General features: G+C 45.4%; 1 protein-coding gene across 5 annotated transcripts in view; it reads left to right on the top strand.

The window, feature by feature from the left end:
- BICDL1 (BICD family like cargo adaptor 1) overlaps positions 1-17,224 on the top strand; it is a 79,659-nt gene that overhangs the window by 41,914 nt on the left and 20,521 nt on the right. For 3 of the 5 annotated variants that reach the window (XR_001919369.1, XM_018061145.1, XM_018061143.1), the window contains exons 3-5: positions 10,061-10,177; positions 11,090-11,101; positions 13,120-13,266. Coding sequence is in view for 4 of the 5 variants with exons in the window: in XM_018061145.1 (XP_017916634.1) it covers positions 10,061-10,177; positions 11,090-11,101; positions 13,120-13,266 (276 nt within the window). In the remaining variant the exon portion in view is untranslated. The remainder of the gene's footprint in view (positions 1-10,060; positions 10,178-11,089; positions 11,102-13,119; positions 13,267-17,224) is intronic. The other 2 variants (XM_018061142.1, XM_018061144.1) reach the window with 1 other exon arrangement.

Raw genomic sequence — 17,224 nt, 5'->3', positions numbered from 1 at the left:
TTGGTTCACAGTCTTGGGTTTTATGGAGGAGGGGTTAATTTCTGGGTTGTCGCTGCCCCATCACCTTGCTTGTGTCCATGTATGGTCTGACTCAGGGCTTTTCCAGGTGGCATGCAAGTCTCCTGGTGAAGCCAGATTCCAGCATGAGAGTTTCCGGGAGGTTGGCAGGACATACTATAGCCCGGCATCTCCTCCCTCTTTTCGGCCCCTCCCAAATTCTTTGGGTTGGCAGCAGCTTGTCATTTCCTTGTTTCTTATTGGAACCTTCCCATGAGAGACAACTTGTGCAAGTGGTTGTTTTCATCCCTGGTCAGGGCAGAAGGTTTCAGTCCATGGTTCCCTAACATTATTTCATCTTAATGCTAAGGTAGATCTTTTACTCACCATTTTTCAGATGAAGAAACAGTGGCTGTATAGTTTTCTCCAGATCACTCACTGCATGCTTGGCCTTCCTTAAGATGTCTTCCCTAAGACCTCTGCCATACTTTGTCTTGAGCGGTCTCTGCGTCCTTCATGCCACGTGTCAGTGCGTGCCAGTATCCTGTACTTTGTATTGGCTTTCTTCATGAGCGTTCACCTCCTTCTCCTTCCGTTGCTTGAGGGTGGAGATTGTGTCTTGTATTTTTTGTATACTTCGCAGGGACATGAAACTTTGTAAATTTTCAAACTTTAAAAGTTTAAAAAGTAAAATACTCTTCCCCCTCTGTCTTTCTAAGCTTATGCTGTCTGAGGTTTGTTATAATTGTTGTATCACTCTCCCCAGCCTCGTTATTACTAAAATTTCTGATCTTTATTTGATGTTAATGCTATACTTTTTTCCTTTTGCCTTTGTCCCTAGGTTGATATTTTATGAATTTATCTATTTTTAAATAAATAACTTTATTTTCCCTCATTATTAAAGATAATACATACTACTGTTGAATATTTCAACTTTACAGAAAATTCTTTTCCAAGGCAAACATTGCTAGGAATATCATGCCCTAGAAGTAATTTCTGATAGTATTTTGATGAACAGCTTTGCAGGCATTCTTCTATGCATGTGTGCAACTAAATAAGCATACACATAATTTCATATAAATAGGATCAAATATGCTTTTAAAAATATGTTACATTGTTGAAATCTTTCCACATTAAGGCAAAGTAATCTCGATGCATGGGTGACTCACTGGTAGAATCTTGCCTGTCATATCGGTGCAGGTAGATTAGCATTTGATTGCACTGGTACATACAGTCTGCTCATGGTGGACACTTCGGTTGCCTCTAGTCTTTTACAAACAATGCTGCAGTGGACATTGTTCTACAGGCCTTGAGTACAAAGTGAGTCTCATCTGTCTGCATCACACACCTGCACTAAGAGAGTGTTAATTAGCAAAACAGTATAGCAAGTGTCTATAGCCACACTGTTATCATGTAACACCAAAAATTTGCAAGAACCCAATAACCCAGCATGATTAGACTGGCAAATATCTACCTGTAATAGGTATGGAACTTTGGGTTGCTTAGGAAAACTAAGATTCCCATTAAGCTAAAATAAAAAGAAAAGCTTGATCAACATGAAATTTATCTTCATTTTGTTAAAATCTTGAATTTTTCACTTGAATGAATTGTTAGATATTTGTTTCTGTATTTGCTTTGGCCAAAAAAAAAAAAAAAAAAAAAGTAGTGGTTTGCATAGTCTAGAGAGGATATTCTGTATTGTAAAGTGAAAAATAGAACCTGATAGGAAAACCGATTTTCTGATAAAATATATACCACTCATTGTGCAAATATGTTTTAAGAACCAGTGATATACTAAATAATGTTGTGGATACTAGGGCTCAAAGTCTAGCAGAAGAGAGGTTGAAATGGTAAATTATACTTCAAACTAGTTGAAATCTAAGATGAGAGACCAGGAAAATGTTTTTCTTTGAATATTAACCAGCATCAGGTTTGGTTTTGTTTTCTCAGTCTCTAACCTTTCTCTGTCAACTACCTTGCTATTAAAATTTAAGTTCCTGTTTCTTGTGATTTGTTTTTCCATCCTTTCAAAAGTGCTTCTCCCTAAATTGTTATCTTACTTGTTTTACCTTTCAGTTACTTGTTATGTGATCCTTATGGATTCCTTCTGGGCCTCAGTTTCCTCGTGTGTGCAGTGATGGCGTTCAGTAACTGGTTTCTTTTTTCTAGTAAGGTTCCAGCTCTGAGAGTTTTAGAGACCAGATCTGGCTCAGACAGTAAAGAATCTGCCTGCAGTGCAGGAGACCCAGGTTCGATCCCTGAGTCTGGAAGATCCCCTGGAGGAAGGGAATGGCTACCCACTCCAGTGCCTGGAGAATTCCATGAACAGAGGAGCCTCATGGGCTACAGTCCATGGGTTGCAAAGATAAGACACTGACTGAGACTGAGCGACTAACACTTTCTCTCTTCCTCACTATTGTATCCCTAGTTTGTAGCATAAATCTAGCCACTCTAAAAGCTGAATAAACTTTGTTAACATTTTGACTTTAATTTGGGGGTGTGTGTGTCTCCTCTGGTTCTTTGGAGATTTATACTTTTTTTTCATCCCATGGTAGCTATATTACTATACATTTAGCCTTGATTCCTTTTTACTCGCTCAAGGGCAATTTCCAACAGCCATGAAAGAGATAAACTTAGTTCAGGTATTTTTGAGTACTTATCATATGCCAGGCATTGTGCTATCCACTGGCAATACAAAAATGAACTAGACACCATCACCCCCTGTCTTAAAAAGCTTAAAATGTGGTGAGGGGGAAGATGCAAATGGGCAACTGTAATCACTGTAGCAAAATGGAGTATGTGTTCTGCTGGAGGTATGTGTCCAGGGCACTATGTGAACTAAAAGGATTGTTTTTCATCGCTAGACATCTTGTGCCATTTTCAGACTGGTTGGTTGTATAGAGATATTTTTAATCATGCCTTTTATTTATCTAAACACAATCACAGTTGTCTTATAATCTGTAACTGATAATTCTAGGATCTGAAGTCATTGTGAATCTGTTTCTGTTGCTGCTTATGCTGATTCTTGCTCATGAATCTTTGTTTCCATGTGTATTTTTGTTTTGTTTTACTATAATCTGCTTATTTTTATTAGAACATTATTTATGGAGATTATTTTATCTTGAATGACATTACCATCCTTCAGAGATAACTCGTTTTCTCCTACAAAGTGTCTAGGGGCACTACCAATCAGGTATTTTTTAATTGTTGTTGTTAAACAATGTTAGCCTTACAGGGAAGTTAGGAAAAAGTAGAGATTCTCATATACCCTTCTTCTAGTTTATGTAACCATGAGTGAGTGAAGTCGCTCAGTCATGACCAACTATTTGCGACCCCATGGACTGTAGCCCACCAGGCGACCATCCATGGAATTTTCCAGGCATGAGTACTGGAGTGGGTTGCCATTTCCTTCTCCAGGGGGTCTTCCCGACCCAGGGATTGAACCCAGGTCTCCCACATTGCAGGCAGACACTTTACCATCTGAGTCACCAGGGAATCTCCTTTATGTAACCATAGTAGTTATTGAAACCAGCATTGAGGCAGTATTAGCTAATCCACATACCTGCTGGGATTTTGCCAGCTTTCCCACCTTTGTCCTAATTGGCCCAGGATCCAGTTCAACCTCCCATGTTGTATTTAATTGTCATGTTTGTTTTGTCTCCTTCAATCTCTGACAGTTCTTCAGTCTAGATTTGTTTTTCCTGAAGTTGGTAGTTTTAAAGAGTAATGATGGGTTATTTTATAGAAAGTCCCTCAGTTTGGGGTTTGTCTAATGTTTCGTCATGATTAGGTTATGCCATTTTGCAAGGTAGCACAGAGGTGCAGTTGTGCCCTTCTCAGTGTTCATACTGAGGACACGTCATGTTTGACATTTTTGGTAACTGATGACATTAACTGCTAAGGTAGTATCTGCCAGGCTTCTCCACTGTGAAGTTACTCTTTTCTTCTTTGTGATTAGTAAGCCTTACAGGGAGATACTTTGAGACTGTATAAATACCCCGTTTCTTGTCGAATTTTTGCCACCAGTTATTAGCGTGCATCCTCTAGCTCTTGCCTGCAGCAGTTACTGCTGTGACGCTTGCCTGCTGGTGACTTTGTTTGCAGCATTCCTTCTGTATTTATTAGTTGGAATTCTCTGTAAGGAAGAGCTGCCTCTTTTCCCTCATTAACTAATGTATCCAATTATTTACTTATCATTGTGGACTCATGAACATTTATTCTGTGCATTTTAATCCATTACCGTTGTTATTTGTTTCATTGATCAAATGGTCCCAGCCTTAGCCATTGGGAGCTCCTTCAAGTTGAGTTCTGTGTCCATTTAGTGTACCTCTCTCATTTATTGAGCACTTCCTTTCTTTCTGGCATCCTAAGATGGTTTAAGCTCATCTTGTATTTTTTCCTCCCCGACCCTGAAACAAGCCATTTCTCCAAGGAGCTTTGTTTGGTTCATTTCTAAGAGATTAGTGTATAGAATCTAATGTGTACACTAAGGTGTTATTACTTTTAGGTCCTCTCAGAAGACAGAATTAGGGAATGAGTGTGTAGAAACTTACCTCATTCATAAACAGATGCATATAATCATTTTCTCAATCCTTCCACTTGTGTGTGTGTGTGTGTGCGCGCGCGCGCACGCGCGCATGCTAAACACCATAAGTTCGTTCTGATGTCTTCAATTCTAATCTAGTACCACATGGTTCATGTTAGCCTTCCCTCTTTCCTTATTTGTAACTCTTTTTCCACAGGAGAACCTGGTTCTCATTATCCATGATACATTTACTTATTTATTCAATTCTGTTAAACACAGTAATGTTAGAATTGCTAACCCATACATCTGTGAGAAGCAAGTTATGACCTACAGTTCAATAGCTCTGTGTAGTTCTTTCTTCCTGAACCTTATAGTACACAGTCAAAGGATTGTTTTCCAAAGCCATTTAGCTAAGTTATTTTCTTCTCCACCTGCTTTACTTGTGGTTTTGCTGTTCATTTGTGGTGGAGTTAGGTTTATTTCTTACTGTTTGTGTTCCATTGGTTGGTTGTAATAATGTGCCTGTGTGAAGCATTCTTATGATTCCATCACTATCTTGTCAGCTCTTTGACACTTTTAAGAAGTCTTTTCCATTTTATCCAGTATTTTTAGCTGTTTTCAGTAGGAAGGTCAGTCCAAGTAACCTAACCTAACATATTACCAGAAATGAAACCTTCCCTTTGGAAAGGTATTGGTAAAAATCTAACTAAGAGAAGCAGAAGATATTAAGGAGAGGTGGCAAGAGTACACAGAAGAACTGTACAAAAAAGATCTTCACGACCCAGATAATCATGATGGTGTGATCACTCACCTAGAGCCAGACATCCTGGAATGTGAAGTCAAATGGGCCTTAGAAAGCATCACTACAAACAAAGCTAGTGGAGGTGATGGAATTCCAGTTGAGCTATTTCAGATCCTGAAAGATGATGCTGTGAAAGTGTTGTACTCAATATGCCAGCAAATTTGGAAAACTCAGCAGTGGCCACAGGACTGGAAAAGGTCAGTTTTCATTCCAATCCCAAAGAAAGGCAATGCCATAGAATGTTCAAACTACCACACAATTGCACTCATCTCTCATGCTAGTAAAGTAATGCTCAAAATTCTCCAAGCCAGACTTCAACAACACGTGAACCGTGAACTTCAGATGTTCAAGCTGGTTTTAGAAAAGGCAGAGGAACCAGAGATCAAAATGCCAACATCTGCTGGATCATCGAAAAAGCAAGAGCGTTCCAGAAAAGATCTGTTTCTGCTTTATTTACTGTGCCAAAGCCTTTGACTCTGTGGATCACAATAAACTGTGGAAAATTCTGAAAGAGTTGACCTGCCTCTTGAGAAACCTATATGCAGGTTAGGAAGCAACAGTTAGAACTGGACATGGAACAACAGACCAGTTCCAAATAGGAAAAGGAGTAAGTCAAGGCTGTATATTGTCACCCTGCTTATCTAACTTATATGCAGAGTACATCATGAGAAACGCTGGACTGGAAGAAACACAAGCTGGAATCAAGATTGCTGGGAGAAATATCAATAAACTCAGATATGCAGATGATACCACCCTTATGGCAGAAAGTGAAGAGGAACTAAAAACCCTCTTAATGAAAGTGAAAGAGGAGAGTGAAAAAGTTGGCTTAAAGCTCAACATTCAGAAAACTAAGATCATGACATCTGGTCCCATCACTTCATGGGAAATAGAGGGGGAAACAGTGGAAACAGTGTCAGACTTTATTTTGGGGGCTCCAAAATCACTGCAGATGTTGACTGCAGCCATGAAATTAAAAGATGCTTACTCCTTGGAAGGAAAGTTATGAGCAACCTAGATAGCATATTGAAAAGCAGAGACATTACCTTGCCAACAAAGGTCCATCTAGTCAAGGCTATGGTTTTTCCAGTGTTCATGTATGGATGTGAGAGTTGGACTGTGAAGAAAGCTGAGCACCGAAGAATTGATGCTTTTGAACTGTGGTACTGGAGAAGACTCTTGAGAGTCCTTTGGACTGTAAGGAGGTCCAACCAGTCCATCCTAAAGGAGATCAGTCCTGGGTGGTCATTGGAAGGACTGATGGTGAAGCTGAAACTCCAATACTTTGGCTACCTGATGCGAAGAGTTGACTCATTGGAAAAGACTCTGATGCTGGGAGGCATTGGGGGCAGGAGGAGAAGGGGACGACAGAGGATGAGATGGCTGGATGGCATCACTGACTCGATGGACTTGAGTTTGGGTAGACTCTGGGAGTTGGTGATGGACAGGGAGGCCTGGCGTGCTGTGATTCATGGGGTCACAAAGTGTCGGACATGACTGAGTGAACTGAACTGAACTGTAGTAAAATGTAAATACATAACAAACTTAAGTTCTGAGTTTTATTTTTGGAAGGCTTTGGGAGGAATTGGCACACTGAAGCCTAGTGAGAACAAGAGACTACCATACATTTTTGCATTTACTTCAGTTCAGTTCAGTCGCTCAGTTGTGTCCAACTCTTTGCAACCCCATGAACCACAGCACGCCAGGCCTCCCTGTCCATCACCAACTCCCAGAGTTTGCTCAAAGTCACGTCCGTCGGGTCGGTGATGCCATCCAGCCATCTCATCCTCTGTCGTCCCCTTCTCCTCCTGCCCCCAGTGCCTCCCAGCATTAGGGTCTTTTCCAATGAGTCAACTCTTCGCATCAGGTGGCCAAAGTACTGGAGTTTCAGCTTCACCATCAGTCCTTCCAATGACCACCCAGGACTGATCTCCTTTAGGATGTATTGGTTGGACCTCCTTGCAGTCCAAGGGACTCTCAAGAGTCTTCTCCAGTACCACAGTTCAAAAGCATCAATTCTTCGGTGCTCAGCTTTCTTCACAGTCCAACTCTCACATCCATACATGAACACTGGAAAAACCATAGCCTTGACTAGATGGACCTTTGTTGGCAAAGTAATGTCTCTGCTTTTGAATATGCTATCTAGATTGGTCATAACTTTCCCTCCAAGGAGTAAGCGTCTTTTAATTTCATGGCTGCAGTCACCATCTGCAGTGATTTTGGAGCCCAAAAAAATAAAGTCTGACACTGTTTCCAGTGTTTCCCCATCTATTTCCCATGCAGTGATGGGAACAGATGCCATGATCTTCATTTTCTGAATGTTGAGCTTTAAGCCAACTTTTTCACTCTCCTCTTTCACTTTCATTAAGAGGCTTTTTAGTTCTTCTTCACTTTCTGCCATAAGGGTGGTGTCATCTGCATATCTGAGGTTATTGATATTTCTCCCAGCAATCTTGATTCCAGCTTGTTTCTTCCAGTCCAGCGTTTCTCATGATGTACTCTGCATATAAGTTAGATAAGCAGGGTGACAATATACAGCCTTGACATACTCCTTTTCCTATTTGGAACCAGTCTGTTGTTCCATGTCCAGTTCTAACTGTTGCTTCCTAACCTGCATATAGGTTTCTCAAGAGGCAGGTCAGGTGGTCTGGTATTCCCATCTCTCTCAGAATTTTCCACAGTTTCTTGTGATCCACACAGTCAAAGGCTTTGGCATAGTAAATAAGGCAAAATAGATGTTTTTCTGGAACTCTCTTGCCTTTTGCATGATCCAGTGTATGTTAGCAATTTGATCTCTGGTTCCTCTGCCTTTTCTAAAACTAGCTTGAACATCAGGAAGTTCACAGTTCACGTGTTGCTGAAGTCTGGCTTGGAGAATTTTGAGCATTACTTTACTAGCATGTGAGATGAGTGCAGTTGTGCGGTAGTTTGAGCATTCTTTGGCGTTGCCTTTCTTAGGGATTGGAATGAACACTGACCTTTTCCAGTCCTGTGGCCACTGCTGAATTTTCCAAATTTGCTGGCATATTGAGTGCAGCATAAGAAGGTAGTATTGAAGTCCTAATTTCAGAATAGAAAGTAAAAGTGAAGTTGCTCAGTCGTGTCTGATTCTTTGCAACCCCATGGACAGTAGCCTACCAGGCTCCGCCGTCCGTGGGATTTTCCAGGCAAGAATACTGAAGTGGGCTGCCATTTCCTTCTCCAGGGGATCTTCCCAACCCAGGGATCGAACCTGGGTCTCCTGCATTGCAGACAGGTGCTTTACTGTCTCAGCCACCAGGGAAGACAATTTCAGAGTAAGATAACCCGAAATCGACCATTCTGATGCTGTAGTTCACTGAGATGTGGGGCAAGTTCCCTCACCTCCCTGAGCTTGTTGCCTTGGGTGAGGGTGATAGGCCCCACTTTGGTTGTGACAATTAAGATAAAGCATTTAGCACAGTTCTTGGCACATGGTAAGCACTTGGTAAATAATAGTCATGTTATTTTTAGGCAGGAGCAACTAAATACTGTGTTTCTAAGTGATTCAGAAATAAGCGGTAGTGTCTAAAACTAAAATTAGAATAAGAAAAAAAGAGATGGTCTGACTTTTCTTTTGCTGTGTGTCTTGTAATTGTTTAAAAATTAGCACTGTGGGTTGATTCTTGTGGCTCTGTAGTCTGGGGGCAGGGAGGGGGGCATGTTTGTTGAATCTATGGGACCAAAAAAAGATGGACAATTGGTTACATAGCACTTGAAGATAAAAGGAACTGTTGAACGTGTGACCATTACTGTGAGAGCCTCATTGAACAGCTCACCTACCATTTCAAGATTATTACCACCCGCCTCCTCTGAAAGCCTTCCCTCACCATTTCTGCACGCTGTGATCTCCCCTGAGAACCCATAAAGCTTACTGACCCCATTTGGCCTCCGAGAAGCACTGAGGCAGTGAGTTACCCTGTCTTGTGGCCACCCTCCCCAGGGCAGCACTCAGGGCTCTCTGCTGTGGGCTGAGCTGGCCAGGCCCCCAGGGGGGGTGACAGGGCTTGGATCTTTCCAAGGGCACATTCTTTCAAAACATTCTCCTGCATATTCGAGAGAAGGTGACACCAATACACTGAATGGTAGTTGGTGTTTGCTGGGTTTCCGTGTTAGAGAATAAACAGATTAGGGTGGGAGAGGAGCCCCTCGGCCAGCACTCTCCAGAGAATCGAGAGGTGCAGAAAACATCCTTGAGAAATGAACAGCAAAAATCTTAACAGACATGACAGGGTATTTTAAATAGTGCCCACACTGACTGGGAGTAAGATAGATTATTTGCCTGGCCCCCACTAAGGAAATGGATGGGTGAGATAAAGGAATTTCTAAGGTTTAGGTATATTGATTGGTCTTATTCTTTCTTGTAAAATACTGAGATTGTCTCTCAATTTAGTAGATGTTTGTGGAGCTTCTGCTGTGTGCAGAGTCATAATGATAATAACTAACATTTGAGAACTTACTATTTTCCAGGCCTGTTTCCTCTGATCAGCAAAGTGGTCTTAGACCTAGACAGAGTCATTCATGCTTTAGGTAGGGATAGGGGTTAGTCTTGTTTGGGCATGAGAGAACAAAGCGAACGGCGTAGGAAACCAGTTCTTTCTCATCTGTACTTCCTGTAGAATAGAGTTGCAAGGAGATGCTTGAGAAATGAAAGGCGAAATTCTGAACAGCCTTCCTTTGTACAAGCTCTGAATCAGCCCCATGGTCTCTTTTGCATACAGGCATCAGAAGTTGAGAGACAACTCTCCATGCAAGTACACGCCCTCAGAGAAGACTTTCGGGAGAAAAACTCCTCAACCAACCAGCACATCATCCGGCTTGAAAGCCTTCAGGCCGAGGTCAGCCTTCCCGAGAAGCCATGTTGGGCGGAAGGGCTTTTCTTACTGCAGGAGCTGTGCCTGGCCTTCTAGACATGGAGTCCTCTGAACAAAAACCTGCCCTATCTAACATCTCTGGAGAGAGATGTCTGTGAGAAACTGAATGGGGATCGCTCGACCAGGTTTCTCTGGGGAGCCTGTTGTCTAGAGAAGTAAGGTTGCTCAGAGTTACTGCTGAGTGTGCTGAAATTAGGGATGACCTACTTTTTACTGGATATGTTGATCTCTCCAAAAACATCCTAAATGGAAGATTGGAAAGAGAATCCGTTCCATTTGGGCTCAGTTCAGTCCCTCTAAATAGGACCTATTATTCTTACCTATAAACCGAGAGTAATATCTACTTCATTGGGTTGAAGTAATCTACTTCATAGTGTTGATGAGAGGATTTGATGAGTTAACACATGGAAAGCACTGTGTGTGGTGTTTAGAAGAAAGTAGTGCTATTGAAAGCATATGAGAGGCCAGGCGGGTCTGTGGCCCTGGGCAAGCCAGACGGGGGAAGTAGCACTGAGGGGACCAATCTGTGAGAAGCAGCTTGTGGGGAGGTGAGGAGCAGGGAAGGGTCACATCACCAGCCCGAAGGGGGCCTCTGTGCTGGGGAGGCTTCCACCTCCTCTGCTCCCGAGACCCCTCAGCCAAGTGTCTGAACAACAGCCCTTTGACTGAGTTATATTTTGAGGGACAGTCCAGCGCCACCACCTTGGTAAAAGAACCAGCCCGTGTGGTCAGACCCAGGAGGCCAAGATGGCTGCTCCCCTGCTTCATACATGACGCAGAGGTTTTTCCTAAAGTCTGTCAATATCTTCTCTTTTCTCCTGGCTCTCACTCCCTTCCTCCCTCCCTTCCCTTGGAATTCCTACGGGTATTGAGCAGCAGGTCCTTGAAGTAAGTAGTTGGTGCTGGTGGGTTTGGCATGCCTGTCTGTGATGGTCTGTGTGCATGACGTACTGTTCAGCCACCTCTGCCAAGGTCTGGCTCCCTCAAGTTGCCTGTCTGCCTAGACCCTCGTGATACAGGGTCATGCCCAGGAATGTTTGTGGCCAGGTTGGGTCCCAGGTTTCAGGGTGTGTAGAATCTGGTGAGGGAGTTGGCTATCTAATGGCAATTCCCTACTTCATCTAATAACACTTTTACATATAAAAGCCGAGCTATGAAATTGTTTATTTCCAGTAAGTCACTTCACATAGCTCTGAACTTCTGAGTTAGTTTGTTTTCTGTTAAGGGGCGGGGTTGTATATCAGAACCAGATTACCTCATGACTTCACTGAATGGAACTTGGGAACCAAAGGTGATCCACAGGAAGGAAAATGTGAAGGTCAGAGGGCACTTAAATGAAACCCAGCTAGAGTAAGAGCTCCCTTCCCATGGGCAGCGTGGCGTCAGTGTGGAGAAGCCTGGGCCATTCACAGGGCTGCTCTGTCGGTCCTTCCCTGGGTGCACACCTGAGACACCGTGTTCCTTTGTTTGGCCGGATACCTGATCCCTCTGGACAAAGGCCTCATACTTCATTTCCCCAGGACGGCATCCCATCCAACGGAGGGGAGGTGGCCAGGGAAGAGTCGTGCCCTCTGAGCAAGAATTCTAGTGCAGAGAGTGAGAACAGCCAAAGAGCGGAGGGGAGGCAGGTTTCAGAGGACTTGGGATGTTCATTTCCAGGTCTCTCCTGGAAACGATCTGTGGTTGGTCCCCTTACGAACTGTCATCATGCTAGACTAGAGAGCGTGGAGCATATCTGAACCACGCCAGGAGAATACTCACAAGAAATGGGGTGAGAGATCAGTCTAGCAGGGAACTGATAATGGGAGGAGCCGGGGGACCTGCAGGACTCCAGAAGTCCCCCAAGGCCACTGGCAATTGAGGGGACTCGGGAAGGTTCCTGCAGCCCCCTGAGCAGGGCTGAGTTCCTGGGCTGGAGCATCGCTGGCCTGGGGGCATGCTGGGTGGCTCTCACCCTGCAAACCTTGAGGCCACAGAAGACTTGGCATCTCTTTCCTTTTACTGAAACAGAAGAGACAGAACAGACCTTCCTGAAAGAAAGTCTGTATCTCTCTTGCGGCTGGCTAGATACTCGGCATACAAACATATCAGCCTGTTTAACACAAGGAGAGAGATGGCTTCTATTCACAAGTTTCTTGCTGAAGCAGAAGATACCTTGAGTAAAATCAGTCATTTACTTGTCAGTGTCCTGTTCCCTCCCAGGGCAGGGGCAGAAAACACTGCCGTGTTTTCTGTATCCTGGGGCTTCCGCATTCACCTGGGGCCCTGGGTCTGAGCTGTGACCTTGAGTGCCAGACCTGCCAGCAGTGGGGGAAGGACAGAGGAGAGAGATAAGAATATGAGAGTGTGGTGGCCCCAGGGGCTGTCCTGGGCCTTGTCTTAGGATCAGGACTTGAGAGAAGGGTCCTATAGGTTAGGTTCCACTACCCCTCCAGCTGTTGGGTTGGAGTAAAGTCGTAGGCAGGGGACTTCCCCGGCGGTCTGGTAATTAAGACTGCACGCTTCCACTGCAGAGGGGCACAGGTTTGATCCCTGGTCAAGGAACTAAGATCCTGCATGCTGCATGACACAGCCAAAAAAAAAAAAAATGTTGTGGGCAGCAAGGTGGAGCTCTTCTCTGTGTTATCTGTGGAATTTCCAGAGCACTAACCTTCCTTGCCTCTACCTGGCACCCCACATTCCAGCTTTCCCAAAGCTTAACTCCCACCCCTTCCCAGACTGCTTTACGAAGGGGAGGGGTTTCCTCCTCAGCTGGAGAGTTGACAGCTGTTCTGTCCGGCGTGGGGGCCCTGGGGCAGAGCGCTGGAGAGACGCCTGCCTTCGTGTTCCGGGGCTGGTCCCTTGTGCCCTACTCGTCAGCCTGGGTGTAACCCCACACTGCCCTCTGGCACTCTCCCCACTTTCAGATCAAGATGCTGTCGGATCGGAAGCGAGAGCTGGAGCACCGTCTCAGTGCCACCTTGGAGGAGAACGACCTGCTCCAGGGGACAGTGGAGGAACTGCAGGACCGGGTGTTGATCCTGGAGAGGCAGGGCCACGACAAGGACCTCCAGGTGCGGGGACGGAGGGCGGGCTCAGGGCTGGGCACGCTTGGCCGCCCGACCCCAAGGAGGGGCTAGTGCATGGGCAGTGGGCGACGCTGAGGCCTCTCCTCAGGCCGGATATGGTCTCCTCAGGTGTGGCTAACTGGCTGCTCTTTCTCTGCCAAGAACCAGTGCATTGCTCCAGCAGGTCGTCCTTCCAGTTTGTTCTGAGCCACTGGCCGCAGGAGCAGTTTCACGGAGTTCTTTCCGGGCTGTTAGCGTGACTGGAGCCCCCGCAGTGCTGTTCTGCCTCCTGGGGTTGGTGGAGTCTGTGGGGGACCCATGGCTGTGGGCTGGACTCACGGTGCTCTCTGCAGCTGCTTCCTTAGGCCCCTGTCTTCAGTGCGCCCTGCCCGAGAAGAAGCCCAGAAGCTGCCCACCAAGCACAGCAGGACATATCCTGATTCTGCCAGTTGCTAGTGAAGGCACAGGCCAACCCCTCTATGAGCCTAATTAGCCTCTTTTTTCTCCTTGCTAAAAGAAATTGTTTCATGGCTATATTTGTCCTTATTTGGGAACTGCCACCAGGCCTCAGCCAAATCCCAAAGCTCACACTTGACAGGAAACAACCCCTTAAACACTCAGCCTCCCCAGAAACAGTGCAGCATCTGCTGCCAAGAACGCTTCGCCACGCTGACCTGGGAGCACTGGGCCCGTGGCTCCGGGCCCTGCTTCCCTGGGGTGTCCTCTGAGTGTGCCAGGGAGCAGAGCCGATCGCAGCAGTGCTGTTCGCATGCAGGTGGCCAGCCAGGGATAGTCCTGTGCCACGTGGGTCCCTGCCCAAAGACCAGGTTGCGGAAGGCCCCTGGGCTCAGCAGTCGGCTGTTGAGGAAAGCCCTGGGTCGTAGGATGAGGAGACATCTTAGGCTAAGGTCATGTGATACCAGGACCAGTTAAACAGCCCTCTGAGTGATTAGCCTCTTTAAGGGCAAATTAACATTTTTTGTGTGTTTTATACCTTCAGCTCAGAACTTTGTGTAAAGAGGGGCCTCAGTAAGTGTGGAACAGAAAATGATGCTGGCTAAAGCTTCACATCAGTTTTCAAAATGGAAAGGAGTTTGCTCTTTTTTTAAACTTTATGGTGATAATAGCCATGGACATTTGTTGGCTGCTCTGCACAGAACAGAGTGTTTTTGCAGATGTTCTAAAACTGAGGCTAAGAAAGGTGAACTCTCTGTCCTAAGTAGTGTAGTAAGTCCTGGGTAGAATCCAGAAGGGGGCCCTCCTGCCTGCTTTACTTGGTTCTCAGTGATGACTTCCTGTGTATCACTTGCCTCTCCAAGTCAGTGTCTCAACAGCGTTTATTACCCCATCGGGTGCTCTCCTGGGGGTTGAGTATGGAGAGGTACTCTCCAAGGTAGAGTATGGAGAGGAGAAGGAAAAAGAAGTACAGAAAAATGAGGCAATGGCCCTGCCTAAACAAACAAACAAACTTCTGTTCAACATGAATTCACAAGTGAGAAGTCCTTATTTCAGATCAAGAATGGGAGACCTGGGGGTGAGGAAGAGCCAGGACCAGTGTGGACTGTGTAGTACTTGGCTGGCACGTGGGCTGTATGTTCTCCGGCAGCCAGAGTCCCCAGTCGCACCTCGTTCACATCCTCGCCCCCCTGCACATGCGCTGCCTCCTGATTGGGCTTCTTCAAGAAAGGGAGTGCAACGCCTGCATCAGGTCAGGGAGGTCCCACCTTGGGATCTCTGCATTGGGAAAAGCTGCATTTATGGACTGAAATCTCTTCTTTCTCAACTATTTGTAATTTTTTTTCCTCCTCTAGTCATATAAAACTCTCTTTAAGGTGTTGCTAATTAGTTCTGTTGCTGAAACGGCCTGTACTGATACAGAAATAGAAATTTCAGCTCGCTCAGGGAGCAGGTGAATGGCCCTAAGTCAGACTCTAGTGGCCTTGGAATGTTTCTAATCCCCTGGTTTTAATCCTTTTCCTCAGACACAGGATGAGAGAATGGCTGAGCGGGCGGGGCAACAGGCTGCCACAAGCAGAATAGCCCCCTTTGATCTGGCTCACTCTGTAATTGGGGTTCTACTGTCAAAAACAGATTTTTAAAACACTGATCAAATCCAGCTCTGATATTTTTTTTCAGTCTGAGAGGGATAAAAATGACTATTGAGGGCCCAGGAAATTTAAAAAGCAGGCATTTTGCTAAACTCTTAATACCCAGTAAAGGATTTATCCCTCAAGAGGGCCACTTAACTGCTCTGTTTCATACCCAGTGAGCGTCTTACAGATGTGTGCAGGGGCCTGGTCCCAAGGAGTGGGTGGCTTTCATCAGCAGAGAATGCAGGCCCTGCTCCATGTAGGGACCCAGGAAGCAAATGACCTGGAGTCTAGACCTCGTTGAGTCTGGGTATGTGCCGTTAGGCACATCACTTAATATCAGCCATCTCAGTTCCCTCAGCGTAAGACGGAGAGAGTGCCCTGACCTCTGCCCACTTTAAGGGCATGAGTGTTGTAAGCCTGAACTTACATACTGTTCAAACACAAGGCATTTGGTGTCTTCCTCAGTCACACATATAAATTACATTTAGTTTCATCTTTATTCTGTAAAGGGTGATATTTCTTATGTTAAAAGGCTCTTGTATTTAATAGACTCTTCTTTGGTTTGGTTTTTCTGATTTATGGATCAGTTATTGACCAGAGAGGGCAGACCTGTCCTGGTGTGTTTGTTCTCTTGCTGTTACAAGTAATTAAGCACCTTTGAGTGTGTGTGAGTAATTGAACTAATGTTGTTCCAGTACCTAAGAACTTGTACTTGTCAGTGCTGAACTTCCCCTGCTGAGATGTATATGGAAGTTGTCTAGAAAATAATTGCAAAGCATTTTGTCAGTTTAATATGCTGTTTGTAATTGTGCCAAAGGCTTCTTAGGCATATCTTAAAAAAAAAAAAAAAAAATCAACCTAATTTCTTCTTTCTGAGTTTCTTCAAAACCAGAGCTGGAGGAGTTCCCACTGGACCAGCAGGTATTGCTGACCCATTGGAACCATGCAGGGCAGGCTTGCCAAGTCCTTTGTCATTCTGTGAGCAGCCAGGCTCCAAATCCTTCCTACTTAAGGCACACCCAGGCCACTGGTGCCATTAGCCAAATGTTCTCTGATACTGACCAGCAGAGGAGAGGCTCCCAGGGCACCCAGAGGGATAGCTGAAGGATCTGCAAGGCACCTTGCTCCATTCGTCAGAGCTTCGAGTTGCTGCCTGCTGCCCCTGGGGCTCTGCATCTCTGCAGGAGCCACAGACCTACCTCGATGACAGTCTGGAAAAGAAAGTAAAGCGTTCCCTCTTTCTAATGAACAGTGGTGACCGAAGATACTATTTTATTAAAGGATTAACTAAATTTAAATCCCTGGAAGTTCTTCTCCCCACTCCCACCTCCCAAAGTATGTTTTCAGTCGGGGGACAGGGGTGAGCAGTAGGAAACTGCTCCCGTACACAGTAGAGTTAGCCAACAGACTGAGTCTGCGGTTCAGGGCTGTTGTGGCGAAAGTACGTGCAGCGGTGGAGTGCACCAGGAAGAGTGGCGTTTAGCAGTCCGTGGTGGAGTCTCCCTGTACATTCAGCAGTGATGACCTCATCAGGTGGCAAATGTCCTGTTTGGACTGCCCAGGGAAGGGGCCACAGAGCGTGCAGAGAGGGCTGAGGTAGTGGCAGCAGAAGGCGCCCTGGCCCATGAGTCGTGATGCCTGCGTTGCCGTCCCCTCTCTACACTGGCGTCGCTCTCCTCCTCTGAGCCACATGTGCTGTGGAAATCTTATCACACATGTGCTCCTAAAATCTGTCCCCCGCTAGGGCCTTAACTGTAATCCGTGAGTAGGGTGAGACTGCCTCTCTTGTGAGTTTGGGAACTCTTGGTATTACTGCCCAGATGTTGCTTCAGATTCCACCTCTAGTTCCTTTCGAAATAACCCTTTTCCCC

This window comes from Capra hircus, chromosome 17, assembly GCF_001704415.2.
Source record: "Capra hircus breed San Clemente chromosome 17, ASM170441v1, whole genome shotgun sequence".
Taxonomy (NCBI): Eukaryota; Metazoa; Chordata; class Mammalia; order Artiodactyla; family Bovidae; genus Capra; species Capra hircus.
This window is presented reverse-complemented; position numbering and strand designations above follow the sequence as displayed.